Source organism: Dermacentor andersoni, chromosome 11 (genome assembly GCF_023375885.2).
Source record: "Dermacentor andersoni chromosome 11, qqDerAnde1_hic_scaffold, whole genome shotgun sequence".
In the NCBI taxonomy this organism is placed as follows: Eukaryota; Metazoa; Arthropoda; class Arachnida; order Ixodida; family Ixodidae; genus Dermacentor; species Dermacentor andersoni.
Window position 1 is genome coordinate 25,975,135 of NC_092824.1, and position 24,953 is coordinate 26,000,087.

Here is a 24,953-nt window from a genome sequence, read left to right on the forward strand (position 1 = left end):
GCTTTGTATACGCGCACATCGACAGCGTCGTCTTCCTTGCCATTTGTGCCGTTCGTTTGCGCTGCATGTGCTACCGGTTCGTAAATAATGAGAGGCATATCTGTGTGCGCAACGCTCCACTGCCAGCAGCGGAAGGTGCAACGGGCCGAATATGCAGATAAGAAAGAACACGTACGTGGTTCGGGTCGCCATATCGCGCGATATTTAAGAAGGGAAAAAAAATCACGCTTATAATTGCAGGTTTTGCGGGGATTTACGTTAAGACCCGTTGACTGCTACGTATATGTCACTGTGCACTGACGGACATAAAGCGCATACCCTTATACGCCTCTAGTCCGGCCGGGCCCGCACTGCAGCATCAAGTACGCATTGGTAATGCGTAGTTAATGGAACTGCGGAGTTACACCTTACTCTCCGTAATATACGTTTATACGAACAGAACGCGCGCGCAGAGATGCCTAGTTGCGGTTAAGCGGAAACGTTTCTCGGCATTGCTCGCACCGTGCCTCCAATGTTCGTCGCAAACTTGGCAGTTAATTAAGCAGGTTTCGGGGTTTTCTTCTAGACACACTTTAGGGCTCGTACGCGATATGTCTGCGAGTTAACATCCACGTCCACCCGTGCGCGCTTCCATTAAATCCCCGCTCCTCACTGCGCGCGACAAAGCATGAACGAGCTCACTGTAACAGCTGCTGCATGACACTGTAGAATTGTGTTGCGGACAGATCTGAACCGCGGTGGCAACGGAGAACTGCGCATAATGAAGTAACTAATGTACGCGGCATATATACGGATCTGGCATATTATATTGCCTTTAATTCGCGCGCCCTTTGCCGCCTTTTAGCATTCGTCGTGCCCCGCCACTAAGCAAGCGCGCTTGCTCACACTTTCCAAGAACCGTGAGCGGCCTCGCCCGGCGTTGTTTACGAACGCGCGCGGCGTTGCGCAATTGACCGGAAGCGAGCTTCCCCGCAGAAACTCGGACTGCCGTGGCAGATGCGGCGGCGCAAAAAGCGAGCTATGTACACGCTATGTGACGAACCGAGGGGCTCGACTTTTGGCCAATTAAATTACTAATTAGAGAAAATGAAAGTGGAAGTAAAGACTACTTACCGCCGGCGAGAACCAATTGAACGCGCAACTTCGATCATGCATGACGCGTGGTGCAATTAATTTTTGGCGGAGACACAGCTGGGTTAGTTGTTACAAATACTTGGGACGTTTGTACATTTCTGAAAGTACTTCCTGGCAAACACAGGTTGAAAATATTGTTTAAAATGCTGTAAACCGCGTACACTGGGGTGACTTCGCCGCAACATTTCTCTGGCTCCTACTAACGTGACGCTCCTTCTCTACAAAACCTTAGTACGATCCAAACTTGAGCATGCGTCGACAGCTAGTATGGGACCCGCTCTATTTACTCTAACTGTTGCCGTACTTCCCACTTCGGCCAAATGAACAAAAGTCTCGACCTATACCTAATTCATCGCTTAATTCGTCGAAAGACATCGCATCTTTCTTTGTTTCATCAAAAAATATCATTTTAAACCCACTTCTCCGAGACACTCTTTTCCTCGCACCAACATGTACATACATGTACATACATTTTTCTACTCAACATATATCTCAGTCCGCAATGACCACGTGTTCAAAGTCGGTGTGCCTTGCAACCGCACCAACTTATATGCCGATTATTTTATCCCGGTAATAGCACTGAACTGAACCACCTGCCTGCTTCCGTCGCTTCGATCACTGCATGGGGTCACCACGTTCAAGATAGCCATCGATAACGAATATTATACCTGCTCTCTGTTGTAATTACTTGTATCTTTTGTTTCTCCTTTTCCACTCCCCTCTGTAATGCTTCGGCCTTGAGAGTAAATAAATAAATAAACATGCTCCCAACGTGCTCTATATATATATATAAAAAACATTTTCCCCTTTTAACTGCAACACTCAAAATGTAATTCAGCTCGACTCAACGGTTGCTTACGTAAGAAAAACGTTTCAGCATTCCGTGTATTTGAGTAGGAGTGGTTTCCCACAAAAGTAGAACATGCAAGCACGAATTACGCCCCTTCGGGGTTAAGAGTGGTATACACCCATATGCATACTCCAGGTCATTTCTTTTTTGTCCTTTAAAAATGTTAATTCTTTGTAACCATCCACCGCGTAGTCTTTCGTCTTGTCTCTCCTGAGATTTGCTTTCAAACATTTATTTCCTGTCTATCTATCTGATGTCAAGGGTATATACACTCAAAGTAACGTTTCCACTATTTGACGCTTGACTGTCTCCGCAATGACGAGTTTTCGAGAAAGACGGCGCCCTTTGGGGCATATCTGTCCTGAAACAATCATCCATTAAATTATGGGGTTTTGCGCGCCAAAACCACTTTCTGATTATGAGGCACGCCCTAGTGGGAGACTCCGGCAATTTCGACCACCTGGGTTTCTTTAACGTGCACATAAATCTAAGTACACGGGTGTTTTCGCCCCCATCGAAATGCGGCCGCCGTGGCCGGGATCCGATCCTGCGACCTCGTGCTCACCAGCCCAACACCATAGCCACTAAGCAACCACGGCGCGTCTCAAACAGTCATCGTCATCATCCCTCTATTTTGCGTATACGACAACAACTCTGCGCCTCCCACACTCCCAGGCATGGAGGACCGAAAATATTTTCCTTCCTGCATGCTCCCAGGCCACGAACGGCATGTTTACACCCCTCGAGGCATATGTTGTCTCCATCGTATACACTCTTGCTCGCGTTTCCTTTCTTGAAAAGTCTGCTCTCGCTACTTTCTTGTCAAGAATGCTACGTCACGCTAATAACGTGCGCGCGCTGTTCGTGACCTGGAACTACTGGACCTTCAGTATTACAGAAAGGCGCGCAAGATAGATGTAAATTGTTGTTTTGGGGACATTTAAGATAAGTTTCAAATTGGGGGTAAATGTTTTTTTTAGAATGCAGGGACTAATGATATTTTGGAAGGGTGTTCCAAAACCGAAACGCTCTCTTGGCTACGTCTCGTAAATTGTTAATTGTAGTGCAACGTGCCTTTCAGTGTCGCTATCGTTCTGTTTGCGCTTACGACAAATTACAAGATGATCGACCAACAAGACCATATATATACAGCTTCCCTCATCCCCTGGCTACGCCCTCGCGCCTGGTTGTTGTGCGGCGAACACGAAACGTAAGGTGGAGTGGAAGGACGCGGGAGGGGGGGGCAATAGCAGGGGTGCAGACAGAGAGAGGAGGCTGGGGGGGGGAGGCACAGCGGGTACGCCACCCCCCCACGTCTTGTACCAGGATACCTGGCATAAAACGACGTGCGACATTACCCGCATGCCCCCCTCCCCCCACCTCCCCCCTCTTTTGAAAAACATTCTCGGCTATGCCTTTTGGAAACATTTATTTTTTTTTGCTTATTTTTGTTCGCTCACGGGCAAACGTCAGGTTAAACAAACCTTTGATGCCAAAGAGCATCATCACGTTTGCGGAAATCAATTAAATATTAAATTACTAATTTATTCATGCGCATAACCTCGTAGCCAAGATTATGCATTAAAAGGGGATCGAAATTAGACAAAATGTACTCGGATGAGAGAAAATGTCCCCTGGACGTCTCAAGAAAGATCCACCCGTCTTATACCCCCATGGAGACTTCCGGTGGACTTCCAAGTGATGTTCTAATCGGCAAGGCCCGAAAAAAACGCGATATCACAGACACGATTGGGATATGGAATCAATTCACACGAAATATATTATGCGAGCCTGCATCAGGTAGGCGACGTGCCAGATGACTGTGCGTCTGCTTCCCAGATGGGCGCTCTCTCTAAGTTATCTTAGGTTGACCTACCAGGGACGTCTTGAGGACGTCACACCCGGGCCTTATTTCCGGACCACACGTATTAACAGCCGGCCCTTCTAGAGGTTCGGTCTTTCAGTTTCCGAAAAGCAGAAACATGTTTTCCGCAACGTTCAAATTATAATCCAAAGCTATAACAGCTGAAGCGCATACGTACACCACGACTTTGAAAGCTCTAGTTGGTTTAATACCCCTCCTGTACCAGGCAGCAGGTCCTAAAGACACTTCCATGCGGCTGTGCGCCCGCCCCTGCGCATGCGCTGTATAACCCGTATCTGCTGCCCTGCACACGGCAGATTGCATGTATGTGATATACTGAGCGATGAATTTTAAGTTTTCCTTAAGTTTTAACATAGTCGATGGCAGACAACAAGATCCTTGCCCTCGAGTTGCGTTATTCAGAGAGGTGGACATTACTAGCAAGAGGAACCGATTCACATATTTAACTAATTAACATCAATGCACTAATTAACTTCATAATGAATTATTTTACGGCACATATTGCAAGTTACGAATTGTAGCCGGTGAGCTTGCAAGACCTATCCACTTGAAATGAATTTCCGAGAGTACACCAGTTTCGAGGTAATTCCCAAAGTGTGCGAAGAAATACATGTGGCGTTACTTTCGTGCTTCAAAGCATAAAAGAGCATTCTGTTAAAAAATGTAAGTACGTGGAACAACTGAGCATTTTTACGGCGAATTGGATGGCACATATCTCCAAACTGGCGCCATTTTGCAAATTTATTCAAAGTATATATGTACGCCTTGCAAACTCACCGGCTTCAATTCGTAAATTTTAATATGTATCCCAAAGTAGTCAATTAAAATTGTATTTAGTGATTTTTGTTAATTAGTTGAAGATGTGTTTCGATGTCTCTTGCAAGTAATATCTGTCTCTCTGAACAATCCTGTGCACGGACTAGAATATTAGGTTATCTGCAACAGGCAATTTTTAAACATTCCGTAAAGCTTAAAACTGATCACCCCGCAGATGCGCAGCATTCAGTCGCTCCAGCATCTACCACGTGTGCAGCACGTGACCGCCCTTACGCAGAGAATACTCGCGGTGGACATTAGTCAGCTGTTCTTATTCTGAATTCTACTTGCGTTCTGTTATATTTGTAAGGGAAATAGGGATAACGTCGTGAATTATTTCTTCGTTATTTATTGATGTATTACATGACACTTCCTGTTGCAGAGCGACAGTTGCAATAAAGCATTAACTTCCACAGCGACTTTGCATGGCTGGTCCCAGCTGGGACATCCGTAGGAACTCCTTAGGGGTCTCACTTGGGACCTTTTCAGGTTCCCTTTGGTACATTGGTACATCCTTGGGATATGTCCCCATCGCCCAAAAAGGGTATCCATTAGACATACCTAGCATGTCTCTGTGTCTTCTGGGTAACTTCCCCATACAAGCGTAAACAAACTTAAGAATTTGTACGGCCGTACAAGGCGATTGTGCCCAGAACAGTAGTATTACATCTATTATATCCCTTTTTTAGAGAATGTTTGTATTCCTCCATACCCATAATGTTTCTGAAATATATATATTTTTTCATAGCTAACTTTTATACATGCTCGCTGCATATTTTTTTAAAATTGAGCGTTCATATTGATCACCTGGAGTAGCCTGTCAGGCATTTCGCCAGGCTCGCATCTGCAGTTCCTTTCTTTAAAAAAAATTATCTAACAGGGCAATTGAACAAGTGCATGAAGAAAGAGGGAGGAGCAAGGAGGGAGAATTCTTTAAGGTTTAACGTGGTCTGCGTGGATAAACGCGCAGCTCATGCTAATGATCCGCAAGATACAATATATTAAAGGTCATTTAAAAGAAGTTTATTGGAAATTTATTGTGGCTTCCTCAAGTTGGTGTGTACGGTTTGGCCGGCAATGCGGTTACGAATGTTGCATGCTTAGAACGTAAAAAATCACTTCGAGCACTTCTATGCCCGCCACACTACGCCATTTTTTAATTCGCAACTCATAACTTAGTTGATTTAATTTCCACAAAAATACAGATATAAATTCCCGTGTTTTACGTTTCGGCCGAAGCAAGCATAATAATCATGCCTTTTCGTATATGTGCTCCTTTTTTTTTCTAAACTATGTGCATACCGGGCCTGGACAATTCTGTTTGAGATAACACACACACACACACACACACACATATATATATATATATATATATATATATATATATATATATATATATATATATATATATATATATATATATATATATATATTGCAGAGAAGAGAAGCTTCTATTCTCTAGTATAATCTATATAATGATTAATAGAAAGAGAATTAAAGTACGAATATACAACTGCATGAATGATGCGCGGTGAACTGTAGAGTTTTACGCTGTGTTGTTTACTCATGCCTACGTGACCAAGTGAACATGTGTGTTTCGTTTATTTATTTATTTTTGAATAAGGTTTAATTAGTATCGATCGACTACGTGTGCTCCGATCGCTGGCTTAATTCATCATTTTGTGCCTTCTGCTGATGTTGTTGTGCTGCTGCACAAGGTCACTATATATAAATGTATATATAGCTTGATCAGAAATAATAAAATAATTGGCATATTATGCTCCAGTTCTGGCGCGCTCGGACGCAACGTCCACTCTATAACCAGGCTAGAGCATCCAAGGGGCAGCTGCAGCCACCGAGGCCTCCGCGGAATGTGTGCCGGTCGCACGTCTACTGAGTCGGCCTTTCTCCCGAACTCCAAGAGAAATGAATCGGCGACCGACGCGTCGCCAATCCACACAGTTTAGCGCGCCGTCGCGTGCTCACCGCTCACGTGTGCCAGCTAGCTGTATCGTCATCCCACCCACGATCCCGCACCTCGCTTCGCTGCGCTTCATCGGATAGTTGTGGAAGAGGCCTCATCTGCTCGCCCACGCGCGCCGCGTTGTCACCTGGCGGACCCGGCTGCTTTGGCCGAAGGCGATGGCGCGTACACTCACGAGTTCGCGGGCGCGTTTGCGAAACTCAATTCAACCCGATGCCGATCGAGAGGCAGGCTTTTCAATAGGCAGCCTCTCCATAGCCAGTTACGGAAACTAATTACACGTGTTTACAAGTAATCGTATTCTTGCAGGGGCTCGGAACTTCACTTTAGGTTTGTTAGATTCAGAAAAAAGGTGCACGGCACCACAAACGAAAGGGTGCAGGGGGTGCCTGGCTGCACCCACTCGCTGCAAGGTTCAAGGGTGCAGTGCACCGCGGCGGCACCTTGCCTTTCACCCCGTTCAATCGAGCACGGGGGTGCAGGGTGCGCTGCTGCACCTCGGGGAATCGAGGGTCTAGGTGCAGTGCACCGTGAATAGGTGCAGAAGGTGCAGAGAAACTTGGCTGAATCGAATATACTTTTTACCAACCTGTTGGCGTGTCGAAAGAAAGGTGTCGTCGTCACACGAGTCGCGCATTAGTGGTCTGTTTGGATAAGCCGAACATGTGAAGCTTCGAAACTACGACTACGCGTCCGTGTCGGTAAACTTGGATGTGCGTACTTACTATATCTCGGGGTCGGCGTCGCGTAAAGCGCGTCAAAGGGTTGCGCGCGCGGCGCAGTTGCGAGTAGCAGCAGCAGCAGCCGTTGGGCGTGCCGCCGAAACCGAAACCGCCGCCGCGGCCCGCTACCGGTTTGCGCTCTCCTGCGTGGTGCCCTTTTGCGCAAGACCAGGGGGGAGCGCGGCCACGGCGGTGGGACCTCTACCCGCGGCTACCCCCCCTTCGCCGCCGCATAATCACCGGCGCGTGTACGGCGGCCACTACTCGGCCACCCAACACACCTGCGCGTCGGCTTTCTTCTTCCTTTTTCTGCCGTATTCGGACTGGGTAATGGCGGCCGGAGAAGGAAGAGCGCGCGCCAGCCTCCCGATTGGCCGCGCTGGGTCACGTGGCATTCGTTCGAACCCGCTCACGGGCCCTTTGAAAATTTCTCCCGATGACGGCGGCGGGTGGTGGAAAGATGGCCGTGCGCTGAGGGGCTAGCCAGCTGAGCTGCAGCCAGCGACCACCACCGTCGGCGGGTGACAGGCCGCCCCAAATTACTGGCTTCGCGTGGGCTGCGTCGCGCGGCCGCCGTGACGGGAGGGAAAAGAGAAAATCGGCCGCGACCGCCGCCCCTTGGAGTTTCGGACCCGTGCCAGGGGTGATGCGCTCCCGGGCAGCCGCCGTCAGCTGAGCGCAGCAGTACCAGTGCGACCCCGTCGTCGCCACCGCTGGGACGACGGCTAGCTCCCGAGCGCCATGGAGGACATCAAGAGTGACGCGGTACTCCACATCGCCGAGATCATCACGGGTGAGTCGGACAGCTGGCCGCTCGGGCGCGTCAAACTTGGCGGCGCTTGTGACGCGGGGAGAGATAGGCGACTCGCGCACGCCCATCGGCCCGCGGACCGTTTTGGGACGGCGGTGCTGCTCGGGTTTCGCGGGTCGCGCCGCGCTGGCCGCATTGGCCGATGGCCGCGCACGCCAACGCGGGGTCGTTCGCGGGCCGCGTGGACACGGCGTCGGTCGCGACGGAAAGCCGCCGCGTTGCTGGCCGAGACAGCCCGCGATCGGCGGAGTGACATTCACGCGGGCGCCTTCTGCTGCACGCGTTCACGTTGCTCTTCCTGGAGGCGTGTCGTTTTCTCGGCAGCAGGCACTCCCGGGGCAAATCGTGCGCATCCTCGAGCTTTAGTTCAGCGTGAGGTAGCGCTGGATTGGCGTCGCGTAGCTCTGAAAAAAATAAAAGAACGGCTACTAATCGTGCACGATCGGCGATGCGCGGCGGGGCACCGCGTCGAGGCAGGTAGTACGTGGCGGGAGCTCGCTGAATGACACCGCGATCGCGGAGCGTGCTCGGCTTTGCGCGAAGGCCGTCGCGGTTGGAAGGCTGAACGGGGCCCGCGCGCTTGAGCAGCGCTTTTGCGGTCTGCAGCTGTTATGTCACGGACACGTAGTTTCGGCAGAGCCGATGGCGTGAAGTCGACTTATAGCTGTGTATGCAGCTGATTTTTGCCGAATTGTAAATGAGAGACCTTTTACGGAGTTCACATCTTCTGTCGTTGCACACATGCATTGATCCAATTAGCAGTTAGCACAAACACGTACGATTTTAGTTTCGTTTTACTGGTTGTTTTGGCGAGTAGGTTGTTTGGTTGACGGCTCAAAAGCCATGGTGATCGCGTTGGGTGATCGCGCTGAATCTTGAAACGGCAATCTCCTGCCTTACTTTAGGCCAGTAGTGGGTACTGCTTTAAAACGTTGATATTCACATGCAATGTATACACGCCGCAAGGCAGTAACGCACAGACAGGAAATAAGGTGTACATGGAGTGGTTTTAAATTATGGGGTTTTACGTGTCAAGACCACTTTCTGATTATGAGGCACGCTGTAGTGGAGGACTCCGGAAATTTCGACCACCTGGGGTTCTTCAACGTGCACCTTTTCGCATTTCGCCCCCATCGAAATGCGGCCGCCATGGCCGGGATTCGATCCCGCTACCTCGTGCTCAGCAGCCCAACACCATAGCCACTGAGCAACCACGGCGGAGGTGGTCCACTCGAAGAGGCGGACATTACTTGAAAAGAAAAAAAAGAATGAAATGCATAATTGACTAATTAACAAAATTTCACTAATTAGGTTTCCAACAAATTATGTTATGGCGCACATTGCAATTTACAAATTCTAGCAGATCAACTTGAACATAAAATTGTGTGGGCAACACCATTTACGAGATGTGTGCCATCAAACTTGTGGTAAAAACGCACTATCGTTCCACTTGCTTTCTTAATAAAACCTAATTTATGCATTGCTGCACAAAAGTAACTGGGAGGCCTATGTATTTCTCCGTGAAGTTTGGGAATTAATATCTCGAAATTGGTGTCATCCTGAGAATTAATTCCAAGTGCCTGGCAAACTCCCCTGCTAGAATTCGTAAATTGCAATATGTGCCATAAGGTAATTAGTTACAAACTTACTTAGTCGACTATGCATTTCAATTTTTTTGTGCAAGTAATTTCCACCTCTTCGAGTAGACGAGTTCATGGACTATAATTGTGCTTTCTGCCACAGGCAATATAAAAAAATTTTTTATAATGTTCGTTGAAACACTCTATATTGTCCTTCCTTATATGCACACAGAAGTGCTGCTAAAACAGCATAGCTGCATCCTGTGCTTAGCATCACATATCTTGGTGAGCGTGGGGGGGCAGTCAAACAACAGCAGTTTAAATGGCACTCTAAACTTCACTCGTTATTCTATTTTTAGTCCATGTCACTCGTCACTTGTTTGGTTGAAGCATGAAGTGGGAAGCTGCATTTGGCCAGCTTGGAGTTTTGGGGTTTGTCGTTTTCCTCATTATTGTGGGTGACTGGCATTTCTCTATTGAAAGCCTTCTGTACTGCTTAATGCCACAAGGAACATCCCTGGCACCATGATTTCCCGCTTCTAAGTCTGCAAAAGAGAGCAATGAGACCCGTAGTTGAAGCGAACTACGGAGATATGCACATAAAGTTATTATTGAATATGCCATTATTTGCATTTATTTTCTTTTTTAATACCGATTAATATATTCACTGACTATAGAGTCTCTGACATTCCAAGGCTCCTTCTAAGGTGACATGCAAACCATGTTTCTATGACAAGAGAGACGAACAAATGGTTACTTTCGTGTGCTAAAGACAAGTATATCAAACAAAACCTACAATTTACACTGCCTACTTAGTTACATAAATATGATGCACTAGCCCACGAAGTTAACCTTTCAATTACCTAGGACACATGATACAATATTAAGTACTGGGGTATAAAAGATGCATAGCAAAAGTGCACACAAGAAAAAACAAATACTGTGAACAAATGAAATGCAAGAAAACAGTATTACTGGATACTTTTTAAAAGATTTAGCTTAGAGCAACCGCTAGGAAAAGTATTAATATTTCGTCACATCATGCTGACATAGATACAGTACCTGCGTGCTGTCACTGATGTTTTGTACTTGTTTTATCGCTGCTTTCCTGTAGCTTTTTCTCTGGGGCCCATTCCCAAAGCAACAAACAAATAAAAGGATTTATTATGCGCACACAGCACTTAGGGCACATAAAGGATAAATGACTTGCATCACGTAAGTTGTGCTGGCAAAGGGTGTAGGCCTTTAATGGAGGAACCATTAATTACTCTTGTAAACTTGCAGGGCTTCCCTTTGGCCAAAAGACAATGCAGGCTGTTTACGAATGCTTGATTGTTAATGTAAAAGTAGGGATAGCTAAGCGAGTTGGTATGGTGAGCTAATTATAAAACAGTGCCAGGGACACAGACAGCGAAAAGAAGTGTTTATGCAGTTGTCTTCTGCTAATGCACTTTTTTTCTATGTTAGTGGCATACAACAAGGAAATGTTTAAAAGTTCACTGACTGATGATCAGCTGCCAAGTGGCACCTATGTACTAAACCACGTACTGCTTCTGCAACCGGTAGTGGAGGTCCGAGGAATCAGATTTGCCTCTTCCTACGTTTAATCTTGCTTGAACAAAACGCTTTTGAGTGTGAGAATTTTCGTTAGCCTTGTGCTTTCACCACCAGTGTGGTGAAGTGCTCAATGTGTGTTGTGTGCAGCAAACTACTGCTTAAATAGGATGGCAAGAGTTGGATTTAGAAGACTGACCAATGAATGGTGATTAGTGTAGGCTGAGCCTATCACATCGTTTTGTAGAATGTGTTTGCCAATACCTCACATGCATAACACATCATGTTATGTAATTCCTGGTGACTTTTATGCTGTATGGGCAAGGAATAAATCAAGGAATCAAGGCAAGGAATTAAGAGGACTGTCAAAACTGAGTTTTAGTGACTCCCTTCTTTTTCTCTGGTTCAACAAAAGACTTACCAAAAGTATCTAACTACAAGAGTTACTCTGACAAATCTCTGGAACAATGACATTGCAAGAACTAATATAGCTTTGGTAACACAAAAAGTGTTCTGTGTGAAATAGGTTGGCAACCTTATATGCTGCCACAATAACTTCTGTGTTAAATAAAGTACACAAATCCTTCCTTTCTTTTGTTGGAACATTCTTATGCAAGCCAGCACCAGGTACTCGCTGGATGCTGGTGCTACTGACTGGTGGAGAAAGTCTTCACGATGAGTCAATGCAAAGATAAGTCTTCGAGATAGGTTGAGGCAATGAAGCAAGTAATAATCTTTGAGAGAGTCAGCAGGGGATGAAAGGTTCTGAGGATTTTGAGGAAGGCAGGAAGGGGGAGAAGGAAAGTTGCTGATTGATTAAAAAAGGGAGGCGCAAAAGCAATGTGCGTCAGGGCTATGAGAGGTGCGGTTGTGTAATGCTTATTCTTGGAACAGCACAGAAAGATGGGACTTGAAGAAGTAGAATGCAAGATAGCACTGACTGTTAACTGCATTTTTATTGGAGTGGAAACTAAATGCTAATAGCATTGTGCGCGACCGAGAGCAGTGCTGCAAACGGCGGTCCGTTGATGTCAGACGGGGGACTCGCCTCTGTCGTCTGCTTCACTCCCACTAAAATAGCTTCATTTTCCCGTGTTTGCTTGCGCTCTGACTGCGTGCTCGCTTAGCATGGTGCTTTCCTATTGCTATCTCTATTTCTTGTTGGTGTTAGATTTATAAGTGCCAGTATTGGGAGGACATCAAATGTTATAATATATTTAATGTATCTTTTTTGTAACCACCCGATGTGTTAGCTCAGTAGTTATGGCATTGCACTGCCAGGTTTGAGGTTGCCGAATCGACGAGGGCCTCATTTCAATGGGGGCGAAATGAAAAAATGCCCGTCTGTAGTTTGATTCACGTTGAAGAAACGCAGGTGGTCAAAATGCATCCGCAGTCCTCCAGTGCAGTGTGCCTAATAATAATACCATGTACCTCAGGACCTTCATTAAGGTTTTGCATCCATCCATCCATAGTGGTTTCACCATGTAAATTCCAAGAATCGAATTTCTTTATGTAAAAAAACATTTTTTTCATATAATCACCGTTCTCGTGGGCACAAACAGTCATAAAACTCGTAATTCAGTCATAAAACATAGCGCCGAGTGAGTAAACTAGAGGCTATGCACATTTCGAAGCAAAGCTCGATTGCAGGGCTCACTCGCAAAATGTCGTGTTGACTAAGCGGCATTATAGTTGAATAGAAATTTTAAGGTTTCGCACATAATTCTAGTCACTTAGTGTTGCAAACATCAAACTTTATCCGACAAGAAAAATATAGTTTTACTGAGAAGCAATTTATCTCAAACATTAGATCCACAATAGTCTATCAGCTTCAGTCTTCAAGCATGCTTTACACTATTTGCTTGCAAATAAATCGCGTTAGGACTTCTTAACACAAAACTTATATTTTTTCAGGTTAGTGTAAGACATTTTGTGTTCAGTGCACTTTCAGGCTACCGGCATCAACTCCAAAAGCATCACTTTATCAGCGTTATAAAACTATCATGCTATAAAGAGAAAGAAAACTCTGGAAAGCCTGTCAACATTTTATGGTGCCATTGTGTGCATGTTAATGTGGTGCATGTTTTGTGCTCCAGGTACTTGTTCGGTCAAGAACTGGCAAACCTATGCTCCTCAACGGTGGTCTAAGCAAAGGTTGCCACTTGTTTTTGTTGCACAATGGCGCTAATTCTTGTTGATGGAGGAACCTCAGCTTTCCAATGTGCTCGCTCCCCGTGGCGGGAGCAAAGAAGCAGAGGGTTACGCTGAACCTACTAACATGCAGAGGCGAGTGGTGTTGGGGTGAAAGTAATCAAGTTTAAACAATATTATCTTGCAAAGGTCATCCCTACAGTGCAAGACTATGTAACTTTGTTTTCCCTACTAAATTGGTCCGCCCTTATATCAGATATTCCAGACCGCATATTGCTGCAATGCCGCTAAAGCAGTGCATGCATTAATGCGCCACAGTTACGACGTAGTTTACTGCGAATGGCATCGAACGTGCTTAATGCGCTGGGCAGCAACAAAATTAGAATGTCTGTGGCCAACCGAGCGGGCAACCGAACACGCAGCACGCGCTGTACAGCCAGACGCAGTAGCTGAAGGCCAAATGCTGCACTTCGTCAGAAAAAAGGGCCGACAAATCATTATGAGTGTGCCACAACAACGGAACTGCAATGACGAAAAATCACAGCTGTACATGCATGTGTATACACTGTCGACTAGCAGACGACACCACGAGTAATCTACCTGAAGCATGGTCACGAATGCGATTCCACCCACTGTGGCGGGGAATAGTGTCCTAGAACATTCCGTATATACTGTTCTACAGACCTGCCAACATAAATTTTTAAATACTTGAGTAGAGCAGATCGGCTTACAGGTTCAAGTTGCCTCCACGTAGTGAACACATGCATGGCACTGCAGCGGATTCCTCCCACTTACGTCGCACGTGGGAGTGTGCCACTCAGGGAAGCAACAAGAAAATAAAGTAAGCTATAGAAGAGCGTAAGCAGGCATGTAGGGATCATAGAGAAGTGAAAAAGTTGGGATTACACAAAGAAGAGGTGCTCCTTAGATAGAATAAATACCAGGAAAAGAAAAGGGTGATGAGTGAGCTCGTGCAAGAAAAAATTAAGTACACAAGTGAACGTTGGGTGCATAACATTTGCAAAAGAGACGAAGGTGCACCAAAAAGATTCTGGAGCCTTATAAGAGTACTCGGAGCTCCAACTAAATATTTTCAAATGGCTATAAAAGATGAAGACGGTAATGTCTGCGAAAGAGAAGATGCGCTGCGGTACATCACAGGCGTTATTAGGGATAACTTCGGCACGAAAGAAAGCGTGGTTCAGATTTAAGGAGGTCCAGCAACAGAAGCCTAAGAGATCAAAATTAGCACAGAAAGCTTTTATTGGAAAAAAGCAGAAGAAAATGTCCATAATAACACGGCAGCAGGACCCGATGAAAACCCAATACAGCTAATCAAATACCTTGGTCCAAAGAGCAGGGCACTGCTGACTAATGCCATAGAGCAAGTGATTAGAATGAAGAAAATTCCAGCTGATGCCGTGAAAGCAAGGTGAACCTCATCTACAAAAACAAAGGTGATCAGGATAAGATGAGCTCATAGAGGCCTGCTGATGGACATATATAGAGGCAACAGAGTCCCAGTTTTATGGGAAGGCCGAAAAGGTAATGAAGTGGTGGGAATTCAACTAGGACTGAAGCAAGGATGTCTTTTGTCTCCATTATTGTTCACGCTTTATGTTAAGGTAATAAAAATATGGCTGGAAAACAGTGGATTAGGGTTTGATTGATCCTACATGTGTAATGGACAAATGGTGCAACAGAAGCTCCCTGGATCAATGTATGCGGATGACATAATGCTACTAGCGAACAATAAAAGTTATTTACAGGCCGTTGTGAATATTTGTGGCAACGCAGTGACAAATCTAGGCCTCAAGTTTTTGCACAGAGAAATTGGGGAATTATGGTATATAATGAAGAGACAAGTAATTACGTGGTGTCAGTTCAAAAGCAACTCATACCCACAGTCAAGCAATATAAATACCTCGATCAGCATTGCAGACTCGTCAAGCTGCCCTGGTGTAGCTTTTTTCTGCAACCCCTCCATCTGTATTGCAAGATAGGAAATAAAAATGAATTGAATATACATCAACATAAGAAAGACATACTCAAGCAACCACCAAAAGGGAAAGCGGAATGCTGCAATAATGAAACACAGCACTGTGAGGAAACATTAAGTATGAGATGGTGCATGGAATCTGCAAAGGAGTAATGGTGCCAGCGCTAACTTTCACAAATGCCATTCCATGCTTAAAATCGGATATCTTGTCGGGGCTGGAAGTTAACCAAACATCGGTAGGCTGGTTGGCTTTGGGTAAAACCACAAATGAGGCAGTGCAGGGTGACATGGGTTGGGCCCCTTTTCAAGTCAGAGAAGCACAGGGCAACATTAGTTTTGAAGAAAGGCTCAGGAACATGGATGAAAATAAATAGGCAGCGAAAGTGCACAAGTATCTGTATGTGAAAAGCGTGGACACAGAATGGAGGAAGAGGTCGAGAAAGTTGGCAACCAAGTACAGGGTAATTTAAACTGTAAACCGACAACCAGGAGCGACCAGAAAGAAAGTGAGAGAAACAGAGACAGGATGCAAAGAATGGAAGCAAAAAAGGACCATGGAGATTTACAAGAATGAGAAGAAAGAAATTAGAAAGGAAAATCTGTACGATAGCACAAAGCGCAGTGCCTTGCTATTTGAATCGCGAGCCGGTTGCCTAAGGACAAAAACATACCGTAGCAAATATTCGGAACTAAATGAAACGTGTATGCCACAGTAAAAATCAATAGAACACTGAGCACATCCTAATGGAATGCGAAGGAATTCACCCAGTGAGAATCGTAGGTAACAAACACCTTCCAGAAGCGCTTGGGTTTACTAAATTGGACGGGAGCGTCAACCGGTTGGCAGTTGAGATAAGCAAGAGACGTAAGAGTATTGGTGGAAAAAAGCAGGGAAGAGATAGATATGAACGGACCTCTTAGTCATAGCTAGTGGTACAAGGTAGATATTGAATTAAGGAGATGTACACAAAATGCTGCATAAAAGCATGTATAGCATACCTGATTAAATCAAGCAGCCTAGGTGAATATTTGTGACCACTCTGTTTCAAATGGGATGCCATTAAATAATCGTCATCATTGGGGCTAATAGTGTGGTGCACAACATTGGTGGTGATAAGCAAACACGTAAACCATCAACAAAAACAAAGCAGCCTCAAGGTCATGATACCTTTAGAAGCATTCTTTCTTTGATGGGGCGATACTTGCCTGGCTTATGCAGAGTTCATATTTTTTGTCTATATGATGAGCCTCAATAATTTCTCTCATAGCTTGATCGCAATGCCTGTACAGTGTCTTCAAGATTTTGCAGATTTCACCCGCCGTGGTTGCTCAGTGGCTATGGTGTTGGGCTGCTGAGCACGAGGTCGCGGGATCGAATCCCGGCCACGGCGGCCGCATTTCGATGGGGGCGAAATGCGAAAACACCCGTGTACTTAGATTTAGGTGCACGTTAAAGAACCCCAGGTGGTCCAAATTTCCGGAGTCCCCCACTACGGCGTGCCTCATAATCAGAAAGTGGTTTTGGCACGTAAAACCCCATAATTTAATTTTTTTTTAAGATTTTGCAGATTTGTTTATCCCTACCATTGTTGTGTATGCTCCTATATGTAAAGCTTTTATTCAATAAAAATTCAGCTGATAGTTAGCGCTGTCCTGTATTTGCCGTCTTCATTTCTCATTTTTTCGTTCTGTTCTGAGAATGAACCAACGCCAACTCACCTGACTTTCAAAATACTGCTGTATAGGAATTCTGCAAATTAGTTTTTATTGCCTGGGATTCTTTAATGCACACCTTAGTCTAGTTACACGCATGCTCATGCGCTCAACCCTGTTGGAATGTGTCAGGGAATCGAACCTGCAACCTCATGCTCGGCAGCAGGATGACATAGCTACTTAGCCACCATGGCTGGTAAGGAAAAGTGTGAACAATTAATTTTGAGCTCATCAAAAGAGCAGACGGTAAGGTGTAAAAAAAATTGCAGTGGAGATTTACTGTTAAATGTAAGAGATGTGCTAGCATTACGTCGCATCTCTTTGAGGTTCTGGGTTCATGATTTAAACTGCGTTCATGACATTGCAAAGTGTTGCTGCTTTGAACAAGCACATGTGCATGTGTGCATGGATGTGTGTCACATATTTTTCACATAATCTTTTAGATAATAAATGTGCAGGAGATGGTCAAAATTTTCTCTTGGAATGAGTAGACTTCATGAGAGACTTCTTCGCTGGGAAGGAACGAAAGGTGCAAAATATAATCTTTAAAGGAGCCAAAGAGGGAGAAGCATAGATACAAAAGTTAATCATTAAGTGAGTCAAAATTAATGTTTGAAATAATCTTTGAGAGCGTCAGAAGGAGAAAGACAAAGTTATCTTTAAGGGAGTCAGATGAGGAGGAGAGGTTGATTATATGATCTTTGAGGGAGGCTAAAGAAATGGGAAGGTGAGAAAAAAAAGGTTCGAAGGGAAGGAGAGAAAATAGATTATCTGTGAGCTGAAATGCCTGGTGACACTGACCTTTGCCCAGCAGACGATGGGCAAATATGTGAAGTGAAGACAGGACCACTTTCATGTAAAAACTATAAAAGTGACAAAAGCGAAGATGGTTTGATTAATGTAGATTGTGAAATCATGTGTTCTGGACTGCTACATGGTTGATGCAGGCTCTATGCAGAATCAAATGTCCTCTTGGATAATTTCCTGCATCTCTCTGTGCTGACTAAAAGATTTATAAACAATGGTTCTCAGTAATGTAACCTCTTATGTCATAACTTCTATCTTTATTTGCTAATTTAAAGATAAAATTTCTGAATGCCATAAAATTGTGCTTGTTTCAAGCATTGTATGACACAATCCATTAATGTACACCATTACGTAACTACATATTTTCTATAGTTGTCAGTCCCTTTATGTTTTTAATGTGTTTCATTCATTTGATGCCAGTCTCTTTAATGTGTAAAAAGACTTGTGCTTTTTTCTCTATAAAGTTAGCCCTTGTGGTTTTCCTTAAAGCTTGTGCACTGTCAAATGTGCAGTGGTTTTTGGTAATAATGGTGCAGCTTTACACAACATGTTCATTTTGTAATTCAATTCACAGTTTTTAACCTCTTCCATAATGCGTGCATCGTAATGTCACGTTGTAAAAATAGCATCTTCTTTTGTGAAGAGGGACAGCTTGATAACGAAGTGTTCGCCCTGAGATTATTAAGTAAGATTGTGCACACATGTGCATGAACAGACTTGGTTGCACTGAGTGTGTCAGGATGCAACTAATACTTTACCTGAATCACAAAATAGAAAACTGAGTGCCTGTTCAGCTAAGATTTTAATACTGATGGCCGTTTTTGCAGCTCCATAATGAAAAAAAAAATGAACCACTTTGCAGCTATAGTTCAAAGAAGCGCATTGCATTTCTCTTGGAACCTTGCCTTGCAGCTTCACTTTTAGCACTGCTGTGCAAGTGATTTATTATCTTGCAGTTCCTTACACCTTACATGGCATTTCTTGTTCGTTAAACTGAATAGTTATCTGCGCCGATATAGTGTAATTATTCCTTTACTTAGATTCTGTTCCTTTCTTGTCGTCCACTGCTCATGAATGGTCGAGCCTGGTGAAAATCAAGATGTAGTGCCGCTCGGATCACTGGCCAAGCTCTAAAAAAAGAAAAGATATGGAATAGAATTGTTGCACCATCTCGGCCAATTGTTACCATTAGTCTAATGACTTCATGCAGGCCTGTTGCAGGGAGGTGAAGGGAGTGTGACCAATGTTGTTTACATAAAGATGTTGTGATGCATTGCTATTTGGCACTTTTTTACATTTTTTATGTTTTTAAAAGCTTTATAAAAATGGAAACTTCTTTTTCTCAGTATGGCTACCATTATTTCAGAACGACATGTTAGCAATGGAGAACTTTATCTATTTACAATCGTCTACAAGTAACTGTTAGTCGAATGCTTTTGATATTTTTAAGCTTTTGTACTTCTGATGGTAATTCTAGACAATGTGATTGCAAGATGTCGTCTGTATGACATTTTTTTCTATTACTATTTGACACTCATAATTTATTACATATTTACACTCCTGCCAAGTGTTAGGATTTTACCGTAATATGCTTGATTTTTAGTGCTTGTTTATATTTATCGTGTTTACACAGATATTTCAAAGTGTTTTTATTTGCATATATTTATGGCAAAACCAATTTCGAAAATGAGAAATTCAATCAGCGAGTAATTCTTTACAGCCCAATTTTTCGAACTCGTCCATTATACGAGCCTTTCTGTACGGCAGCAACATCAACTGATAGAAGCAATGTATAATGGTAGCCGAATCGTCAACAGCCATGATGCGAATGTTTACCAAACTTCGTAAACATTTGTGCATGTCTGGGGCGCAGTTCATTGTTGCTGTGACAATGTAGAGCAGGGTAGCTGTTCACGGCGCGCCTGCAGAACAAAGTATGCGAATCTTTTATCAACAGTGAGTCAACATATAGAGTAATCAAATAATTTTGAATACCTTTTAGATTTTCAGCGTAGTCTTTTTAGAGTGCTAAGGTTGGCAGGTCTGTATTTACAAATAAGCTTTTATACGTGCGTACGGGTAGTAAATGATAACACCACTAGATTTACTGCCAATAATATTTTATGCCCTAGAGCGCACACTAATTATGGAAGAATGATGGGCATTTAAGGCAATTAAACTGCAAAATAGTTCACCAGATGCACTGAAATCCTTATCATTCCTTACATTGATATTACTCCTTGAAGCTTTCCTTTTGGATTAATTTTCACTCTTTCAGTGTTGCTAGTTGTCTGTGCTATTGATATTGATTGTACTATTATTGATTGAAGCGTATTTTACTTTCAAGTATTTCGTTTATTGAGTAAATTAAGCTCTTTATATTGCTTGTCAAATTATTATTTAGGCTCCTTGCTCAGTCTTTATTGGAATTGCCGTTGAGGGCAGTTGAATTTTGGGGCCCTTTTCATATTTCCCATTATGTTGATAAAATGAATTATTTGATTTGAAATGAGTTGCCCTCCGCTTGTCACCTGTGTGGCCAGTAGCGACCTGTGCACTGACTGTTGTCATCTGTGTCGCAGACCGGCTGTACTTTGCCACAGTGCGTAGCACAGTGAAGCCAGTCTCGGGTGGCCAGAACCACTTCTTCAGCATCGACGATGAGCTGGTCTACGAGAGCTTCTACGCCGACTTTGGCCCTCTCAACCTGGCCATGCTCTACCGCTACTGTGTCAAACTGCAGAAGAAGCTGAAGGTGAGTGCGCTGTCCCATTTTCGTCTGGTACTTGGGAGCATGTTCAGAGATATGCAAGCTATATAAGCCTAATGTACAGCATGGTCTACTGTTAAAGAGCCCCTCACCGTTGGGCATTGCCTACAGACAAGCGCGGTGCGTAGGTCATGCAGTAGCTGTCGTGCCTGTAAAGTATCAAACAGCTTCACGGTGCCAAAACAGTTGAAATGTCAAACAAAAGGTCAAGTGCCCTTCCTCACGAGGTAGCCATGCATCCAGCTTTGGAATCAAGGTCACATGCGCAGACGCCTCTATGTAAGATAAGGCCTGCAACATCACTGATTATGGCACTTGAAAATAGGACACACATTTGGCACCCATAATTTTTTACTCGCTGGAAATGAACCTGTGGTAGATGCGGGGAGAGGCTGACGGTCCTCCACGTCCTCCTGGAGTGTCAGAAAGCCGAATCTGAGAGAAAGAAACGTTTTCCCCTAGCATACTGGCAGCAAATCCCCGTTCATCCTGCAATGTTCGTCAGCCCAGAACTGCTCTTTGACAACAACACAGTCCTAGGTTTCCTGAAAGATGTTGTGTTACATGTTACTAGCCCCACACATTCGTAGCGCTTCCTCTCTTCAGAGGATGCCGCTGTGATAGTTGTTTCATACAGCACATGCCTCTAGGCCCTTGTTTCAAGGGCTCTGGTGAGGCAGTAGTGCTAGAGCCAATTTTAGCGTCTGATATATTTTGTTTATCGTATCATTCTTTCGCATGCATCTTAATGCTCATAGTACGCGTCATTTGCCATCGCCATAATCTTACTACACATAAATTTAAGCATTTTATAGTGACTATTTTTAAGGCCCCTTTACAACAACGTCACATCAACTTCATAGAAGTCATAACTCCACTGTAAACTCATTAACACTGGCGTGGCACCCTTTGGCCATACCTGGCCCTTGCGCCAATAAACACCACACATTCATTCATTATGGCACATGATTTCAGTAAATCATCCAATGCAGATCGCGCAGTACTGTCACTGGAAGTGTTCATCATGGCAAAAAGTAGGAAAAAAAGAAAAGAGACAGGGCTTGTAACATAAACGTGTCGTGTCCCTCCGCTCCGCTATGGGAGAAGGCAAGGGAAGGAATTTCGCTTGCGGAGGCTGGTCTGGGCAAAGGGTCTATGTTCGCAGGGAAGCTTGCTTCTTGGCAGGATGGCAGCTCATTTCACTTTGTCCTGTCTCCTCTAATAATGAACCAATTCGGAAAATTATTGTGATAAAATTGTGCCTAGATGGTGCCCTGCAACTTCCAATGTGTAACTGAAATTTGCAATGGGACCTGATAAGGAGCCCTTTATAAAAAAGTATTGATTGACATGACATTTTTGACTTGGCCATTATTTTTTGCACTAACTGAACATACACACCTTTTAAACCCTAGAAGAAATACTGGAAAGCACTGGTACCATAATACTTGTTTCTAGAAACCCATTTCGATACACAGGAGGTGGCTGCATCATCATACATATACTCGTTCAGTTCCTGCAATCGCTGTGGTTGCTCCACAGAAAAGGCTTGATTACTGCTGGAAAATGTGAAGGCCAAATGTGATTTTCTTTACAATTTTGTACAAAAGCCTTAAAGGCACTGGTATGTGAGTGTGGCATTATGAATTTCATAATAATTTCTCACACTTGTGGGAGATACGGGGTTCTCCTCTTCCGTACTCTTGGGACAAAGGAACGACAACACAGTAGTGCAAACAGTCACAAGGGCATTTATTGCACCTTTCATAGATCAGTGCCAGCTAGCCGAGTTGCTATCCCCAAAACATGCCGATGGGCGCGCGACAAATCTAGAAGTCCGACATACCGCGACCGCATGGCGAGCGAATATGTTCGCCCCATGCTGGATCCCAACGCCTGGTCATTCGCGTATACGGTCACGCCAATGGTCGTGCGAAGGCGGCCATGCGAGGCGGTCTCGCAGAAGCATGGTCGCAGCGCGCGCGGAATGTCCACGCTGTTCGCCGGCCCGCCGGGAAAGAGGCAGCGCCTTGTCCCTCGGCGCCCTAGTAACCCCGCCGCGGCGCGACGGTCGCGCCGTCTCTCGCACCGCGCTTGTACCACTCCGAGCGCCGCGGGTGCCAGGCCACGCGAGCCGTGCGGGAAAACAGCATATCAGGGGATGCGTGAGAGTCGCGCATCCCCACACACATCATACTTTGGTGCACAGAGAACTCCTGGAAACTCTAGGAGTACTTGCTGTTGGGCCAGTTGGTGCAGGTCGAACGATAATGAATTTATCGCCAAAAACACAATCACAGAGAGAGAAGGGCATAAAAATGCTTGTCCTGTCTTTGTGACCTCTCCTCTCTGTGATTGTGTTTTTGGCATTAAATTCATGGTTGTTCCTGGAAACTCACTGGGCTGGATCTTTGCTTTTATGTTGTAGCTCTTCTTTACCGATAAACAACTAACTAGGCCCGAATAAACATTTGAAAGAATCTATGATGTCATAGTCAACTGGTGAGGAAACTTATGGAAGTATCTCTACTTGTTTTTCTTTTCTTTTTGCATCTTTTCTCGCTTTCCAAGCCCCAAGTCGTGGTAACAGTAGCCATTTTTTTCTATTGCAGAAGCATAATCTGCCATTGCAGCTTAGCTTGATGCTCCTCTTTACTGTCCCTATAAGAAATGGTGTCAGACAAAACATTTGTTTGAAACCAAGCATACTTTGGCTTGAGAAATGGATGCAGAGGAAAGTATCCTCAAGCACAAGTTGGCTGAGGTTGACTACAAAGACTGGGAAAAGCATGAACTTTGGACATCACAAAGAGAGTCTGTCCGAGCATTGAGAGCACTTAGCTCACCTCTTAAGAGGGTAGCGAATTGCGCTACTTGGTATGTACGTCATGCTTATTGTGGAGAATGGTAGCACAAAGCTAAAGTGGTAATCGCATGAGGGAGAAATCTACCTACCTGTGGCATGGATAGCGCACCGCACGGCCACTACGTTAAATTTTCGTCATCGTGTTGCAGCCTCATAGACCTCTCCGTGGGGATGGGGGAGTGTTTTCTCGAGAACTGGTAACGCTCCCTCATCCCCGGGAAGTGAGAAGCACCTAGTCTTCGCACGTGCATCTGTTTGGCGGCGGCGGGCGACCTTGGTGCTTGAAGGGGAGGGAGAAGAGGCTCATTGGAAACGACATAGATGGCTCTGCCCTGGAAGAAGTCCCCCATGTGAATATTGCTTGCAGAACACCAGATGAGGAGACAAAGATGTGCGCTACTTCCAACTGAAGTTTATTGTGGCAAAACAGTTATATAAGGAGTAGTCCAGCAAAACAAAAACAAGCAAACCATTTTATCCAAAGGATAATACGGAATGGTGAATATACACTATGGAACAATGTTTTTTCCTCATGCATACTCCGGGAGTTCCCAGGACGCTTTTCATTTTCCGATAAGGACAGTGACTTACGCATAAGCCATGCTAATGTAATCTGCGTAGCTTCTGTGATAAATGCAGGTGTGGGTATCTCTGTGTCTCTTGATGCTGTGGTGTCTGTTACCAGAACAAAATGTTACAAAATGATCCATATCAGTGTAATAAATAAAAAGCAAATAAATAAATAAATAAATAAATAAATAATAAATAAATAGCTAAGAGGAGTTACCTGATGTGACAGGCAAAAAACCAGCAGTAGAAGTCAGCACTAGCTGCTTGCGATCAATGCTTGCGCCAGTTGTGGATGAGTGTCCCATTGCTGCTTGCTTCTTTTTCTTCCCTACACAGTAGATAACTAAATCTTATTTCATAAGAATTGTTTTCCCATTGAGGTATATGTGGGTAGATCCCCAAGACTTATTGAAGCATTCTGATAAGGGATTGAGCAGAAGTGGAAGTTTTAACTATGATCCCTGAAAAGCAAACTTCCCGGTTGATGTCCCCAGTGCTTGTAACTAAGCCGGAACCACTGCTCCTCTCTACGCAGTCGTACGCCCTGGCCCAGAAGAAGATCATCCACTACACGACCAGTGACGGCAAGAAGCGGGTCAATGCGGCCTTTCTGATGGGCTCCTACTCCGTGAGTGCGCATGGCCCTGGTACACTTTTTGTAGCAGCTTTTGCAGCTTGCCATTCACTGCAGTGTGCGCAGTTCAAAGAATGCCACTTCCACACGATTGGTAGCTATTG

At 44.7% G+C, this 24,953-nt stretch overlaps 1 protein-coding gene across 2 annotated transcripts in view; it reads left to right on the forward strand.

The window, feature by feature from the left end:
* The first annotated feature begins 7,779 nt into the window (after positions 1 to 7,779).
* Cdc14 (cell division cycle protein 14) overlaps positions 7,780 to 24,953 on the forward strand; it is a 63,116-nt gene continuing 45,942 nt past the window's right edge. The window contains exons 1-3 of one of the 2 annotated variants that reach the window (XM_050167461.3): positions 7,780 to 8,184; positions 20,592 to 20,764; positions 24,751 to 24,843. In XM_050167461.3, coding sequence (XP_050023418.2) covers positions 8,133 to 8,184; positions 20,592 to 20,764; positions 24,751 to 24,843 — 318 coding nt within the window. In that variant the 5' untranslated portion in view covers positions 7,780 to 8,132. The remainder of the gene's footprint in view (positions 8,185 to 20,591; positions 20,765 to 24,750; positions 24,844 to 24,953) is intronic. The other variant, XM_050167462.3, reaches the window with a different exon arrangement.